General features: G+C 45.9%; 1 protein-coding gene and 1 non-coding gene across 2 annotated transcripts in view; both read right to left on the minus strand.

The window, feature by feature from the left end:
• Positions 1-17680, minus strand: part of LOC126088372 (urocanate hydratase-like) — a 398618-nt gene that overhangs the window by 221078 nt on the left and 159860 nt on the right. The window contains exons 8-9 of the mRNA XM_049906510.1: positions 10683-10856; positions 3605-3822 (exon numbers count right to left, since the gene is read on the minus strand). Coding sequence (XP_049762467.1) covers positions 3605-3822; positions 10683-10856 — 392 coding nt within the window. The remainder of the gene's footprint in view (positions 1-3604; positions 3823-10682; positions 10857-17680) is intronic.
• Positions 12298-12372, minus strand: Trnat-ugu (transfer RNA threonine (anticodon UGU)). The gene has a single exon. It is a non-coding gene; the product is annotated as a tRNA-Thr (tRNA).

Here is a 17680-nt window from a genome sequence, read left to right on the forward strand (position 1 = left end):
TGTATCCAGAGCCCTTCACCGACAGTTTCTCGAACTCCTCCATCAAGGTCACTGGGACATTGTATTCATGAAGAGTAGAAGATCCTGGAAGTATGTGTATTGGAAGGGAATTGATAAGGACAGTGAACGCACCCTTTCCGACTGAGCGACTGTCAGTGCTTTCAGCGACACAAAACCGTCCCCCCTCCCCTCAAAACGATGTTTCCTTGTCCTCTGCCCACTCAGACATGGTCGCGCGTCCATCTGAATTTTACTGGACTGTTTTTGAGAGCCCAGTGGCTTATTTTGGTTGAAACAAAGAGTAAATTTCCTTACGATTCATGTACGAGGTCCATCACTTCTTCCAAAACAGTTTATGTATTGTCACATATCTTTTAGATTGAAGGATTGCCAACCACTGTGATTACAGCCGTCAGTTATATTCGCAGGAATTCTGACAGTTTTGCGAAAGGATTGGCATCCAGAGAGTGTGAGATGCACCTTTCCATCTGGAATCTAATGGCGTCGCCGAGCTTTTCGCCCAGACTTTGAACATGAAATGGACAAATTACAGCAGGATCATACTAGAAAGATTACTTTGAAGCTTTTTCTCGCCTCTGAGGACGGAAAAAAGCCCGGTGGAAAAACTTCAGGATCGTCCTCCGGAGACCCAGCTTTCCACCGTCAAAGTAGTCGTCCTTGACGATCCACCGGTGCTGCACATCTAGACCGCTTCCGGCTCCACGACGAAGAGTTCACTGCTGTGTTTCTCTGGGGAAAACAACAGTCAGTATCGGCTTCGATCATCAGACATTTGGGCATCTCGATGCTGAAAGTCTAGACGCGCAATCAGGCACGGGCTGGAGGCACACAACAACTGTTCCCTCGATGAGGTTCCGAGTAATGTGACGTTGGTAATGAGAGATTTTCTTTTCCCAAGACAGCCCATCCGGATCAGGATACAGGCCAGCTGCAGATTCTGCAGAGAGTGCCCCTCTGGTCTCGAGACCACAGTTCCAGCGAAGGGACAGAGCTGTCAAGGACGCTCACATCCCCATGGACAACATCTACGTCGGCCCTGGGACACCTCAACGATTGGATCGACCCGACACGATAGGTTGCTGCACCAACATACACTCCTGGAAATGGAAAAAAGAACACATTGACACCGGTGTGTCAGACCCACCATACTTGCTCCGGACACTGCGAGAGGGCTGTACAAGCAATGATCACACGCACGGCACAGCGGACACACCAGGAACCGCGGTGTTGGCCGTCGAATGGCGCTAGCTGCGCAGCATTTGTGCACCGCCGCCGTCAGTGTCAGCCAGTTTGCCGTGGCATACGGAGCTCCATCGCAGTCTTTAACACTGGTAGCATGCCGCGACAGCGTGGACGTGAACCGTATGTGCAGTTGACGGACTTTGAGCGAGGGCGTATAGTGGGCATGCGGGAGGCCGGGTGGACGTACCGCCGAATTGCTCAACACGTGGGGCGTGAGGTCTCCACAGTACATCGATGTTGTCGCCAGTGGTCGGCGGAAGGTGCACGTGCCCGTCGACCTGTGACCGGACCGCAGTGACGCACGGATGCACGCCAAGACCGTAGGATCCTACGCAGTGCCGTAGGGGATCGCACCGCCACTTCCCAGCAAATTAGGGACACTGTTGCTCCTGGGGTATCGGCGAGGACCATTCGCAACCGTCTCCATGAAGCTGGGCTACGGTCCCGCACACCGTTAGGCCGTCTTCCGCTCACGCCCCAACATCGTGCAGCCCGCCTCCAGTGGTGTCGCGACAGGCGTGAATGGAGGGACGAATGGAGACGTGTCGTCTTCAGCGATGAGAGTCGCTTCTGCCTTGGTGCCAATGATGGTCGTATGCGTGTTTGACGCCGTGCAGGTGAGCGCCACAATCAGGACTGCATACGACCGAGGCACACAGGGCCAACACCCGGCATCATGGTGTGGGGAGCGATCTCCTACACTGGCCGTACACCACTGGTGATCGTCGAGGGGACACTGAATAGTGCACGGTACATCCAAACCGTCATCGAACCCATCATTCTACCATTCCTAGACCGGCAAGGGAACTTGCTGTTCCAACAGGACAATGCACGTCCGCATGTATCCCGTGCCACCCAACGTGCTCTAGAAGGTGTAAGTCAACTACCCTGGCCAGCAAGATCTCCGGATCTGTTCCCCATTGAGCATGTTTGGGACTGGATGAAGCGTCGTCTCACGCGGTCTGCACGTCCAGCACGAACGCTGGTCCAACTGAGGCGCCAGGTGGAAATGGCATGACAAGCCGTTCCACAGGACTACATCCAGCATCTCTACGATCGTCTCCATGGGAGAATAGCAGCCTGCATTGCTGCGAAAGGTGGATATACACTGCACTAGTGCCGACATTGTGCATGCTCTGTTGCCTGTGTCTATGTGCCTGTGGTTCTGTCAGTGTGATCATGTGATGTATCTGACCCCAGGAATATGTCAATAAAGTTTCCCCTTCCTGGGACAATGAATTCACGGTGTTCTTATTTCAATTTCCAGGAGTGTACATTAACTGCCAAAATAATAGCACTGGCCGTCGTACACCACCAGTAAATAATATCACCAGCTGGAGTCCACCGCTGGTAAATAACGACATGTCACATGTTTACTGGTGAGCCTGCAGAATGTTCCATGTGAAAGTCGCTTGGCAGCATAGCCAACCGCGGTGTCTGCATGATCAACGATGGGGCTGCAGTCACGAACTATTTTCTGTACTTCGCTCACATGGCCGCAAGAGCACAGATCGAGTATACTTCCGTTCAGCGTGTATTTAAGATGTCATCCATCAATTAGAGGACAGTTATGGGTGCAGCGCAGTCATGGGTACTCAACTGCAGTGAGCAGCCAAGATGTCTACAAGCGCGAAGCCATCGCTCTCACCAGTGATCGCTAACTCGTTGGACTCTGCCGCTAATATACAGTAAATTACGAATTGAAATGAGGGAGGAGCTTCTTAGTTGGGCTTAGTCTCAGTGGTTAACTATATTGCTGCTGTAGTTGAACAGTGACTGATTAACTATTATTCAGACTTGGCAGTTCATGAGAACTCCGTATTTCATCTTAAAACTCAGAGTGGGAAGATTAATTTCTTGAATGAAACAATTTTTAGTTGTGTGGACTTTGCATCCGAACTAACTGCTTTATTGTGATTAACTGAATGTACAGTGACTTTTTACAAAAGTGTTCATTTTGTACTCGCCACCTGGGAATATTAGTTAGTATGTTTTGTTCCGCTTCTGGTCACAACACAAGACAAGTGTCTAAATCACGTCCACTCGATGTGCTACCAAGAAAGAGAATGTTTTGTGCTTAAACTGCATGAGCCATCCCAACGGAAGAATACTTACCCAGTGCTCTGACTGGCTGGCACCAGTGAGAGTTTCGGAGTGTCCCAAAGAGATACCTGTCTGAAACTTCCTGGCAAATTTAAACTGTGTTCAGGACCAATTAGACGTATGTTGCAGGCCGCCTTCATGGTAGAGTTAGTGTTAATGACTAGCAGTAATTGGCTCGTTTTAGAGAGCACGTTTCTCATACTGTTGTTGAAGAGCGCCCAGAGTACGAGGGACTCACCCCATGATGTCCTGCACGTAGGTGGGGTAGCGGAAGGCGAGTGGGCCGGCGCCCGCCTTCTCGACGTCGGCGCCCGCGCGGCGCGCCTCCAGCAGGAAGGCGTTGCCGTAGTCCCAGAAGCGCATCCCGGCCGCCGACAGCTCGTTCACCGCCTCCACGTGCCGCACCAGGCTCGCCTGCACCATCGACGAGAAACGCTCCGGCTCCTCAGACAGCACCTGCCACAGCACGCGCTGCCTGGAGTCTTTCTTCGTCGCAAATAACAGATCAGATTCAAGAAATTGTAAGCGATATGTTGTGTGGTATAATAATGTTGTGTGGCTAGGGCCTCCCGTCGGGTAGACCGTTCGCCGGGTGCAAGTCTTTCGATTTGATGCCACTTCGGCGACTTGCGCGTCGATGGGGATGATATGATGATGATTAGGACAACACAACACCCAGTCCCTGAGCGGAGAAAATCTCCGACTCAGCCGGGAATCGAACCCGGGCCCTGAGGAGTGACAGTCTGTCGCGCAGACCACTTTTTTTTTAAATTTATTTTTTAATAATGTTTATTGAACAAACTAAAAGCACATATATATTCAGTATGCAAGATTTCTTCAAGGTATCATTTAAACATGTACAAATGACTGTTAGTTAAACCAAAAGATATTAAGAAACATTAAATACAACAAAATTCTGTTTCCTTCCTTTTTTTTAATTTGTTTTTTTTTTTTTTTTGGTCGAAGCATGAGAACGTGGATAAGGGTGTTGCATCATGTGACAGGTAGGCACGGCACACCCTAACTTTGAGGGGGGTCGAGGAAGACGCTGCGGAGATAACCGGCTAAAGTTTGTCGGTAAGATGGCTTTCGGGTGAGGGTGCTATGCGCGATCACAACTTTGTACCAGAAGTCAAGAAGTGTATGCGGACCACTCTGAAATACCTATTCTAAAGCCTGTCCTCGAAACCAGATTAGGGTATGGTGCTTAGCAAGAGGGTAGTGAAATGTCTGGGGCAACAACAGGAAATCCGGGGTACCGTCGTTGGCGGGGCACGGAGGTAAAAGCCCACGATTCGTTGGATGAGGAGCCATACGTTTTGTTTCAGGGGGCACGTAAGACGGTGCTCGTCGGTGTCTTCGAGCTGACAGTCAGGGCAAAGTGGGGAGGTGGCCAGTCCTATGCGATAAAGTCGACTATTAGTCGGGAATTTTCCATAGACTAAAACATACCAGAGTGCAGACACAGACGACGGTAAAAAGGGAGCATGCACACACCCCCAAACCGTTCGCCAGTTAATGTCAGGGTGCTGTAGCACCATGAGGTCTCAAGGGTTGGACAGCATAAACAAAAGATAATAGTCTTTTATACGGGGAGGACGGGTGACTGGAAGATCGGCCCGAACGTAGCTGAGTTCTATGAAACAATTGGCAACATGGTACAATAATGTAGAAATAGGTGCCACATTGATCGGTGGATCGAGAGAAGCTGGTCGGAGGATATCTAAGAGACTGCGTGTTAAGGACGGGACCGGCCCCTGCCAGCGCCGCATCATAGTATGGACAAAGAGTGCAGAAGATCGTGCACGCACGTTGACGAGTCCGAGGTCACCTTTTGCCGGAGGCAGTGTTAGGGTGTTGTAGCGGACTTTGAAAAGTGCCCCTGCTGACACGAAATATCCAAAGGCTGATTGGATGCGGCGGCCAAGAAGTAACGGCATTGGGAGGATCTGGGCGACGTGTACCAGTTTAGGGGCGACATACATGTTGACATAGGACACACGTTGGAGTTGTTTTAAGTTACGGCGCACTTGACCGCGGACATGGTGCCGAATCGACTGCAAAAGCCGCCGGTAAGCCAGGACCACTGTGCGGTGTGTGGAGCTCGTAAATTCGATACCCAAGTAACGAAGTGTGGTACTGACTGGGAGTCGGTTCGGCACCACAGCCGGGAGGCCGCGCCTAATGTGCATCATAGTCGATTTACGGACATTAAGAATGCTACCAGAAAGACGTCCTTACTGGTGGATCCATTGGATGGCGTCATTGAGTTCCGTGGAGGAGCAGGTGAGAAAGAGGAGGTCGTCCGCATAAGCCCTGCAGTGAAAGGTGTAGTCACGCAAAGTGAGACACTGCAGTCTAGAGGTAAGACCAGTGATGAGGGGCTCAAGTGCAATGGAATATAGTAAAGTAGACATAGAGCATCCTTGACGCACAGAGCGGCGTGTAGGAATCGGTCCTACAAGCCTCCCATTAACTTGTACCATCGGGACCACGGGAAGTAGTAACCGACGAATTGCATCGACAAAAAGTAATGGGAACCCCATACGTGTCGCCACCATGAGGGGGAATGAGTGTCGAACGCGCTCAAAGGCACTCGTGAAATCGACGGAGACCAGTGCTGCACGTAGGCGACAAACCGACGCCAGTGCAATGAGGTCACGGCATTCTCCTAGGGCTGTTTGTGAGGTGGCCCCACAACCACGTGCAGTCTGCTCAGGTGAAAGGACCGTAGGTAAGACGGTGCGTATGCGCGCTGCTAAGAGGCATGCGTAGATTTTATAGTCTGCATTCAGTAGAGTAAGGGGGCGATATGCAGAGACATGAGACCCTCCCTTCGGCTTAGGCACAGGTAGAAGAATGCCAGTGACGAATTCAGGTGGAACTGGGAAGGACGGAGTAAAGAGTTCCTGAATCATTTCCGTCCAGCGAGGAAGCATTAACGTAGTGAACGCCCGGTAAAGCTCCACTGGGAGACTATCTGGTCCTGGTGATTTGTTCTTGGCCCCTTTGTTGATCGCATCTACCACCTCTTCTGAGGTGATTGCAGACATCATGGACGTTGACTCCGCTACGGTGAGGGTCCGATCAGGGGAAGGACGGAGATCATCAGGAATTGGCGTTGCCGTCGGTTCATCATCATAAAATTGGCGATAATGTTCAGCAAAGGCAGACACCACTGCCGCCTGTGTTGTGTGGTGAACACTATCGGAGGTCGTGATGTTGGGGACGAAAAGTCGACGTCGACGACTATGGTCGGATGCGGCGTGGATTGTGGATGGGGTTTCGTCGTGGAGGAGGTCTTGTCGTCGGGAACGCACCACGACACCGTGCAGTCGTGCACGTTGGAGAGAGAGGAGACGTGTTTTAGTACGCTGTCGTTCCCTATGGGTGTCAGGTGATGGAGGGAGCGCATCGAGCTCACGGAGGACGGCGTAGTGAAAATTTGTGGTGTCTCGATGCCATGCTGCTGCTTCCTTGCCACATTGCATGAAGACCTTTCTGATCGCAGGTTTGGCACATTTGAGCCACCTTCGACTCTTAAGCTATTGGAGAAAACGACATTCCGTTTGCGAGGACGGTAATTGACTTATTGATTAATGACGAGCGTTAGCATGCTGGCCAGCCTGGATGTGGATTTTAGGTGGTTTCCCACATCCGATTATGTGAATATCGGGCTGGTACACAGGTTGCCCTCCAGTTTTGCGATACGTAAATGGCTCAAATGGTTCAAATGGCTCTGAGAACTATGGGACTTAACATCTGAGGTCATCAGTCCCCCGGAACTATGAACTACTTAAACCTAACTAACCTAAGGACATGACACACATCCATGCCCGAGACAGGATTCCAACCTGCGACCGTAGCGGTCCCGCGGTTCCAGACTGAAGCGCCTAGAACCGCACGGCCACACCGGCCGGCGATACGTAAATATTTCGAAAACATACACTTTCAAGTGAGATAATACTAGGCAAATGGGGTACACAAATTTCAAAGGAAGGATATTCAGCCACCCTATACCACTGACATTGCGAAATGCAGGTTAACATTAAAACAGCGGATAAGGCCAGGGAAAATAAGATGCACTTTTAATACAATCGAGTGAAGTTTAGTTCTGAGTCCATAGCAAATAAGAAATTTTCAATATCCTACACTGGAAAGAAGCAGTTACAGTATAAAACTTCCTGGCAGATTAAAACTGTGTGCCAGACCGAGACCTGAACTCGAGACCTTTCCCTTTCAGCCGGCCGGTGTGGCCGTGCGGTTCTAGGCACTTCAGTTTGGAACCGCGTGACCGCTACGGCCGCAGGTTCGAATCCTGCCTCGGGCATGGATGTGTGTGGTGTCCTTAGGTTAGTTAGGTTTAAGTAGTTCTAAGTTCTAGGGGACTAATGACCTCAGATGTTAAGTCCCATAGTGCTCAGAGCCATTTTTGAACCTGTCCCTTTCGCGGGCAAGTGCTCTACCAATTGAGCTACCCAAGCACGACTCACTCCCCTTCCTCACAGCTTTAATTCCGCCAGTACCTTGTCACCTACCTTGCAAACTTCACAGAAGCTCTCCTGAAAACCTTGCAGAACTAGCACTCCTGGAAGAAAGGATAATGCAGAGACATGGCTTAGCCACAGCCTGGGGGATGTTTTTAGAATAAAATTTTCACTCTACAGCGGAGTGTGCGCTGATATGAAATGTCCTGGCAGATTAAAACTGTGTGCCGGACCGAGACTCGAACTCGGGTCCCGAGTTCGAGTCTCGCTCCGCCGCACAGTTTTAATCTGCCAGGAAGTTTCATATCAGCGCACACTCCGCTGTTGAGTGAAAATTTCATTCTAGAGTTACAGTATAAATCGTAATTGGTAATCTTCCTTTAATTGTTGTTGTCAAAGTTTATTGTCTTTTTTTTAAACTGGAACAGCGAAACACATTTATCATCCGGAATTTAATGTCTATACTAATTATTGCAGCAGCTGAAACTATAAATTACCTGAATCGAACCTTTACTGAAGACTTGAGAATTTGTGTTTAGTGAAGGAAGTCCGTTCATTAATTTATGTGTGATGTCTAGTTTGCTGCGACTACTAAACCACAATTATTTGTGTTCTCAGAGGGACAGATCCTCAGAAATCAAATAAATATATTTTGAGGAATGCATGCTGATAGTGATTGTTTAAATAAAGTTCCGCCTACCAAGTTTTAATTCGCATAGAAGTACAGGTAGCACCTTTGATGGTCATTTTATTAAGAAGGTAGTTTGAACCTACCCAGTTGGTCAAGAGGAAACCGTGCAGTACTATTCATCATCCTTGTCCGCCTTCTCTGTTTGTTTTGACGAACCGAGAAATACAGCGTTCCCGTCGGTGTTTATCTGGCCACCAGCTGGAAATCAAATTGGGCAACTTTTTCACTCCGGCATCTTCAATGCAACCACCACAGAGAGACAATGGAGGCCAGTCAATTAAGGGGGGTAGGGCGTCAAACGGGCCACCTTGGAGCAGGAGAGGCATCTCAGGACATTTTAAATTCCACTGTCTATACTTTTAGAAATAAATTCATAAAACTTTGTCAGCATCACCAGGAAGGATTCAGGATTCACACTCATTGCAGTAGAAGTTCGAAAACATAACAAAATAATTTTTTTTACGTGTCAAATTTCATAATTGTTTTCACTTACTAATGGCTGCATTTGTTGCTATAGGTACACTTTTCTTCATAACTTAGAGAGGTTCTTCGATGAATTTTGTACATCATACATACCATACTCACAGGTGTATGAAACCCTAGAATTTATTTAATTTATGAAAAAACGAATGAACTGTTATATTTTAAACTTAATGTTTAAGAAAAAAACAAATTTTATAGTTAATTACCTCAATTTTTACCACAGTTTTTAATATATTTCGAAACTTCTAGAGTTTCATACACCTTTAAGTATGGTTTGTATGCTGTGCACAATTCAACGAAGGATCTCTCTTACTTATTAAGAAAAGTGTACCTATAGCAACAAATACTGCAATTAGTAAGTGAAAAAATGATGAAATTTCACATGTAAAAAAAAATTATTTCGTTATGTTTTCGAACTTCCACTGCTATGAGTGTGAATTCTGAATCCTTCCTGGTCATGCTGACAAAGTTTTATGAATTTTTTTGTAAAAGTATAGACAGTGGAAATTAAAATGTCCTGTGGTGCCTCTCCTGCTCCAGGTCGGTCCGTTTGACGTCCTACCCCCTTTAAGCGCATCAGATCAAAGTGTGAGAAAAGCTGTACTCATACTGAAGGTGTAAGTAGGCTGTTTATGTTTTCTTATTGGCAACGTTACGTAGCGCTCTGTATGAAAATCACTGGCTGTGCTGTGAGTAGTCTGTGGCCAGTTTGCATTGTTGTCAGCCATTGTAGTGTTGGGCAGCTGGATGTTAACAGCACATAGCGTTGCACAGTTGGAGGTGAGCCGCCAGCAGTGGTGGATGCGGGGAGAGAGATGGCGGAGTCTTGAAATTTCAAATACTGGATATTATGAACTGCTATGTATATTATGGTTTTTCAACACTATTAAGGTAAATACATTGTTTGTTCTCTATTAAAATCTTTCATTTGCTAACTATGCCTACTAGTAGTTAGTGCCTTCCGTAGTTTGAATCTGTTATTTAGCTGGCAGTAGTGGCGCTCGCTGTATTGCAGTAGTTCGAGTAACGGAGATTTTTGGTGAGGTAAGTGATTTGTGAAAGGTATAGATTAATGTTAGTCAGGGCCATTCCTTTGTAGGGATATCTGAAAGTCAAATTGCGTTGCGCTAAAAGATATTGTGTGTCAGTTTAAGCACAGTCCTGTACTATTTTTCTAAGGGGACGTTTCAAAGGCACAAATAGTCGCGTCGTCAGTTATTCTACAGTCCAGGAGATCGCTGCGTTATTTGTGAACAATGGACGAATCAGTTATCAAGACCCAAAGGAATTAGTGACATCAGCTGCCCGTGAGCATTTATTTAAATCAGTGGGGAAATTTGAAAATTTGTGCCAGAGCAGGATTCGAACAAGGGTCGTCTGCTTACGAGAACGATGCTCTGACCACTGAGCCATCTAGACACCGTGGTCAGGGCAATTGCAAGGATTACATTAGCGTTCTCCATTTACCTACACACTACTAATATAGTGCCCCTTGCCCATTTTCCTCATTTCTCGCGGCATTTTGGCGATCACGCCAGACTTCGAGCTTGGTGTGTATCTGCACTGGAGTGATCGATTGATCGTCCTCACCTGAATTACGGGCCGAAAGGACAGACACGACATATAGATAGTGTAAGTGGACCTCCCGTACGCACCTTCTGCGCCTCATGGAAGGCGAGCTGTACTGGGTAGTAGCCGCCCTGGAAGGGATTGTGGCAGGACGTCTGGTCGGAGCCCAGGTCCACCAGCAGGTCGCCCTTCTCGCGAAGTTCCCTCACCAGTCGCTCCCACAGGTTCACAATGTTGCCGTGGTAGCCAATGCTGGTCGCCTGAAACACAACACACAACGAACTTTTGTTATCACGCTTGCTGAGCCGTCTGTCAACACTCATTTTAAAAGGCAATTCTGATTTCATTTATTGCTTATTTTTAAATGCGAACATTTTATGTTATCAGAATGAAATACTAGGAAGATAGGAGATGAGGTACTGTCGGGAGCAAAGCTGTGAAGACAGGTCGTCAGTCAGTCAGTCATGCTTGGATGTCTCAGTCGAGAGTGGGCTACTGATGTCCCTCTGGCACCAAATTTCACCGCAATCCTGCCTGACGCCGCCGTGGACGTGCTACGCGATTAGAAGGTGGTCACAGCCGCTGTTACCCACATTTCATCCCTTCCTTTGACGGTTGTGCGACGCCCAGCGTTGAAATCACGCAACATTCTTATGAGTGGCCGAGGAAAACATTTCACACTCACCACCTCTCAGAATAGACACTAAAAGGCCTCAACGGGTGGCATAAAGGGCGTCAGTGAAACCAATTTCTTCGATGACGGTTTGGATGTACCGTGCACTATTCAGTGTCCCCTCGACGATCACCAGTGGTGTACGGCCAGTGTAGGAGATCGCTCCCCACACCATGATGCCGGGTGTTGGCTCTGTGTGCCTCGGTCGTATGCAGTCCTGATTGTGGCGCTCACCTCACGGCGCCAAACACGCATACGACCATCATTGGCACCCAGGCAGAAGCGACTCTCATCGCTGAAGACGACACGTCTCCATTCGTCCCTCCATTCACGCCTGTCGCGACACCACTGGAGGCGGGCTGCACGATGTTGGGGCGTGAGCGGAAGACGGCCTAACGGTGTGCGGGACCGTAGCCCAGCTTCATGGAGACGGTTGCGAATGGTCCTCGCCGATACCCCAGGAGCAACAGTGTCCCTAATTTGCTGGGAAGTGGCGGTGCGGTCCCCTACGGCACTGCGTAGGATCCTACGGTCTTGGCGTGCATCCGTGCGTCGCTGCGGTCCGGTCCCAGGCCGACGGGCACGTGCACCTTCCGCCGACCACTGGCGACAACATCGATGTACTGTGGAGACCTCACGCCCCACGTGTTGAGCAATTCGGCGGTACGTCCACCCGGCCTCCCGCATGCCCACTATACGCCCTCGCTCAAAGTCCGTCAGCTGCACATACGGTTCACGTCCACGCTGTCGCGGCATGCTACCAGTGTTAAAGACTGCGATGGAGCTCCGTATGCCACGGCAAACTGGCTGACACTGACGGCGGCGGTGCACAAATGCTGCGCAGCTAGCGCCATTCGACGGCCAACACCGCGGTTCCTGGTGTGTCCGCTGTGCCGTGCGTGTGATCATTGCTTGTACAGCCCTCTCGCAGTGTCCGGGGCAAGTATGGTGGGTCTGACACACCGGTGTCAATGTGTTCTTTTTTCCATTTCCAGGAGTGTATATTAACGGGGACAGGCGAAAATGCGTGCCCTGACCGGGACTCGAACCCGGGATCTCCTGCTTACATGGCAGACGCTCTATCCAAATGAGCCACCGAGGGCACAGAGGATAGTGCAATATTGGTCATGACCTTCTTCTTCTGTGCGGATGCACACATATACCCCGAACTCTTACAGTACTTGGTAACAATGTCTTCCACGAGTAATGAGTGTGTTGGGGTTTGACACTACGAATGTAGTGTGTGGACTTACAAGGTGAGAATGTGGGTCTCGTGGGAGGCGTGCGCGAGATAGTTCCTGCAGTCGCGCTATCCTCTGTGCTCAGAGTGGCTCAGATGGATAGAGCGTCTGCCATTTAAGCAGCAGATCACTGGTTCGAGTCCCAGTCGGGGCATACATTTTCACCCGTCCCCGTTGATATATATCAACTCCCGTCAGCAGCTGAAGGTATTAAAATTAATTCTAATTTCGTTCTAGATGGCTGCAGATCGTCAATGGTGTCTGTTCTTTCGGTCATGTCCGAAAGCATCCATATAACGCAGAACTGGTGATCACAAAGTAGGTGACGTTTAGGAATTCTGCTACCTAGGCGGCAAAATAACCCATGATGAACGGAGCGAGGAGGGCACAAAAGCAGAGTAGCACAGGCAAAAAGGGAATTACATGCCAAGAGAAGTATACTAATATCAAAGGTAGGCCTTTGACTGAGGAAGAAATTTCTGAGGAAGTGCGTTTAAACCACAGTCATGTATGGTAGTGAAACATGGAGTGTGGGAAAACAGCAAAAGAAGAGAATCGAAGCATTTGAGATGTGGTGCTACGGAAGAACGTTGAAAATTAGCTGGATTGATAAGGTAAGGAATGAGGAGATTCCCCGCAGAATCGGCGAGGAAAAACACTGACAAGAAGAAGGGAGAGGATGGTAGGATAACTGTTAAGATATCAGGGAATAATTTCCATGTATAGGAAGACAGAGATTGGAACACATCCAGCAAATAATCGAGGAAGAAAGTTGCAAGTGCTACTCTGAGATGACGAGGTTGGTACAGAAGAGGAGTTCCTGGGCTACATCAAATCAGTCAGAAAACTGGCAAAAAAAAAAAAAAAAGTTGTCCACGAAAAGCAAATTCCCGGATTGGATTCATGACTCGGTCTGGTACACAGTTTTAATCTGCCAAGAAGTTTCATTTTTTGTTAGTATAAACTCTAACGAGTAACAATTTATATTTACTTCTACTGCACATTTAGGCGTTTAAACCTCCATCAAGTGGATTTATGTCAGCTGATAGGACACATGTTTGTTGTGTGTACGACTGTTAGATAACCTGTAACAGTGTCCGGTAACAAAAAACAAAAAATTAAACGTTATTTCAGTACAAGGCTCGACGTTTTATGGAGGTCTTTGATTTGACTGCGAAGGTGAATAGAAATATAGCTACTGTGGTCACGGGCTCCTTTTCTTGTCATGGAAACGTAGGCTTTAGGGAGTATGTTCATGAAAAGCATGCAATACTTAAAAGATGCAGCAGTTCCGCAATTGCGAAGATATAACAACGAAATTTAGTACCATGATTTACATGAAATTAACACATTCATAGTGAAGTTAATTTGATTATATATACTTAAGTTTTTTATGGAATGCAGAAATTTTACATTCAAAAAATAATATATGTACTTTTTCTCGAAAACTATTCAAGAGATTTCGACAAAATTTTCTCTGTTTAATCTCTCTGCTTATAATAAACTTCTCTCGTGCGGTTTATTGAATATAGCAAATAGGATAATTTTAATAATTTTGTAATTGTGATTCTGTAAGTATAATATAAAAAGCATGCAAAATTATAGCACTTTACCCCATATCTGACCTTAAATTCAGAATTCCAAAATTTACTCCTGGGACAACATTAATTGGGTTTGTGGAAATAAGTGTACGAAATTTCATAATTCTAGCTTTCATAAGTTCTGAGAAAAGGGTACATAAACTTAAAAAAACATAATTTTCGGGAAATGCAATTTAAGGTTCAACCTAAAGTTTTTTATGTCATTTCTTCAATAGGCTCCAGATTTGTATTCAGGGTCCTCTTTCGCTTCAAAGCTTCTATTCTGGTTTCTTGTTTTCTGCCTCGTTTCCTTTAGTAGATCTTCAATTGAATTCACAGCTCCAGAGAAGCGTTGTCAGTCGGTTTTTCTCAAGATGTCTTGAGTGAAATTTCCTATCTTGAGGCCCTTTCTCTCTAATGCCTTCATGTTTCCTGCGTTCTCTTCAGTGATAAGTTCAACTCTGATAATTGTAGCAGATGAAAATGTGATTTTAGGGCGCCGTTTCTATGTGAGTGAATTTAGAGACTCATTTGGATTCTGGGTTTTTCCTTCAACACACTTTAGAAGCACAGATTCAGCTTGGTGGGCTTCACAGCATCGAGGATGCATTTTAGAAGCCTCTCCTTGTGCATGTAGTCGTTGCTATCCCTCTGAGTATGTAAATATTTACACTAGCTAATGAGTAGGATGCAGCCCATACTCCACTTTTCGTGTTTTTTACACTGGATAGTTTCTCTCCGACCTCCTTACCATAATAAATTTGAAGAGTGTCTATCATCTTTATTGCTTCTTCATAAACAAAGATTCTGATTTTTTATTGTTTTTATGTTGTGGAACAGATTGGCAGACGATCTATAAAACCAAAGAGTATGTATCAGCTTCTAGATGTACACCGTGCAAGTTTGCTTGAAAGTAATCCACGGAATCATTGTTCACCGAGCTAGTATTGACGTGTTGTTTCAAAAAGTGGGCGGGCAGGAAGGTCACGTCACTAATTATTTATTTTTTAGGCACATCAGATGCGATATCATCGATGAAACTCTGAGGAAATATTGTTCATGAGTTCTACTAACAAATAAAAAATGAACTGCAAATAGACATTTTCGGTCAACTTTGTATACATTCCTCCTTAACAAACCACAGCTGTCATAATCAAAACTGCTCTGTCTTTCTTTCTTTCTCTCTCTCTCTCTCTCTCTCTCTCTCTCTCTCTCTCTCTCTCTCTCACACACACACACACACACTCACACACACACACACACACACACACACAATATCAGTGTAATATTATAATAATAACTAAAGAATTACATAAAAGTGCCACTGTCTGCAACATTATTATTTACGTTTTTTGCATTTATTAGCTTCTAACACGCAGGGTTTGGTTACTTCAGGTGCATGCAAAGTGTACCTGATCTGTATCTGATCTAACTGCTGCTAGGAATGAAACCTGTGACTACGGGAGGTATTTACATGCAATCAGAGAGAGCTATAAAACTTTGAGCATTTTGTGTCTTGCTATCAGATGATTGCATAAGTCACCCAAACGTCATACACACAACACATATATGTCTAATTAACTGCCATAAATCTATCTTATGATCGAGGTTTAATCTTACGAGAAGCGTAGGGGCTATAAAAGTAAATAATAAATGGTTACATTTAACTTGTATTTTCTGGTGGTACTGCATAATTTTTGACTCTCACCCTTAACATAATCAGAATAGAAGATATAAAAACGATTGACGATAAAATAAACCAAAAATTGAAAGAACATTATTATTTAAGAAATATGGAAAAATTTAACGGTCGATCAAAAAGTTTCCGTCTAAGAGCTTGCTATGTAACGTACAAACGTACAGCGACTCCGATGCGGGTATACAAGCACCGACATGTAGGAAGATTAGTGTGACATTCATGCCTTTCTGACGTGCATGCGGTAAATGTGGAAACGTAATTTTTTTTTGAGTCCTCAGTCTTCTGACTGGTTTGACGCGTCCCGCCACGAATTCCTCTCCTGTGCCAATCTACTCATCTCAGAGTAGCACTTGCAACCCACGTCCTCAATTATTTGCTGGATGTATTCCAATCTCTGTCTTCCTCTACATGGAAATTATTTCCTGATGTTTTAACAACTATCATACCATCCTCTCCCTTCTTCTTGTCACTGTTTTCTTTATATTCCTTTCCTCGCCGGTTCTGCGGGGTATCTCCCCATTCTTTACCTTGTAAGTCCATATGATTTTCAACAATCTTTTGTAGCAGCACGTCTCAGATTCTTCGATTCTCTTCTGTTCCGGTTTTCCATACTTCATTACCATACGATGCTGTGCTCCAAACGTACGTTCTCAGAAATTTGTTCCTCAATTTAAGGCCTATGTTTGATATGAGTAGGCTTGATATTAGTTGGCTAGGAATGCCATTTTTATCTGTGTTTGTTTTTATGTCCTCCTTGCACCGTCAACCATGGGTTATATTGCTGCGTCGGTAGTAGAATTTTTTAATTTCATCTACTTCGTGATCACCAATCGTTCTTCCTGTTCTCATTTCTTCTATTTCTCATTACTTTCGTCCTTCTTCGATTTACTCTCAATACGCATTCTGTTCTCATTAGACTATACATTTCATTCATCAGATCACGTAATTCTTCTTCGCTTTCACTCAGCAGAGTGATGTCAACAGCGAATCTTATCATCGATATCCTTTCACCTTAAATTTTAACTCCACTCCTGAACATTTCTTTTTTTCCCGTCATTGCTTCTTCGAAGCACAGGTTGAAAATTAGTGGCTAAAGACTACATCCCTGTCTTACATCCTTCGTTCTTGGTCGTCCACTCTTATTGTTCCCTCTTGGCTCTTGTACATATTGTGTATTACACGTCTTTCCCTACAGCGTACCCCTTCTTCTCTCAGAATTTTGAACATATTGCACCATTTGACATTGTCGAACGCTTTTTGCAGGTCGACGTATCCTCTGAACATGTCTTGATTTTTCCTTAGTCTTTATTCTACTATCACCCGCAACGTCGGAACTGTCTCTCTGGTGCCTTTATCTTCCCTAAAGCCAAACTGATCGTCATCTGATATATCCTCAATTTTGTTTTCTATTCTTCTTTGTATCATTCTTGTCAGCAACTTGGATGCATGAGTCTTGCCCCGATTGTGCTATAATCTTCGCACTTGTCCACTTTCCCAGTCTTAGGGGTTGTGTGGATAATACTTCTCCAAATCTGACGGTATATCTCCAGACTCATACATTCTATACGTCAACATCACCAGTGTTTTTTGCCCCTTCCCCCAATGATTTTAGAAATTCGGATGGAATATTATCTATCCCTTATGCCTTATTCGATCTTAAGTCTGCCAAAGTTCTTTTAAATTCTGTTTCTTTTACTGGATGCCCCTCACCTTAGCTTTTCTGCACTTCCTATTTATTTCATTCCTAGGGGACTTCTATTTCTGTATTCCTGAACTTCCCTGAACATTGTATTTCCTTCTTTCATCGATCAGTTGAGGTATGCCTTCTGTTACCCATGGTTTCTTGCAGTTATCTTCTTTGTACCTATGTTTTCCTTTCCAACGTCTATTA

Source organism: Schistocerca cancellata, chromosome 6 (assembly GCF_023864275.1).
Source record: "Schistocerca cancellata isolate TAMUIC-IGC-003103 chromosome 6, iqSchCanc2.1, whole genome shotgun sequence".
Taxonomy (NCBI): domain Eukaryota; kingdom Metazoa; phylum Arthropoda; class Insecta; order Orthoptera; family Acrididae; genus Schistocerca; species Schistocerca cancellata.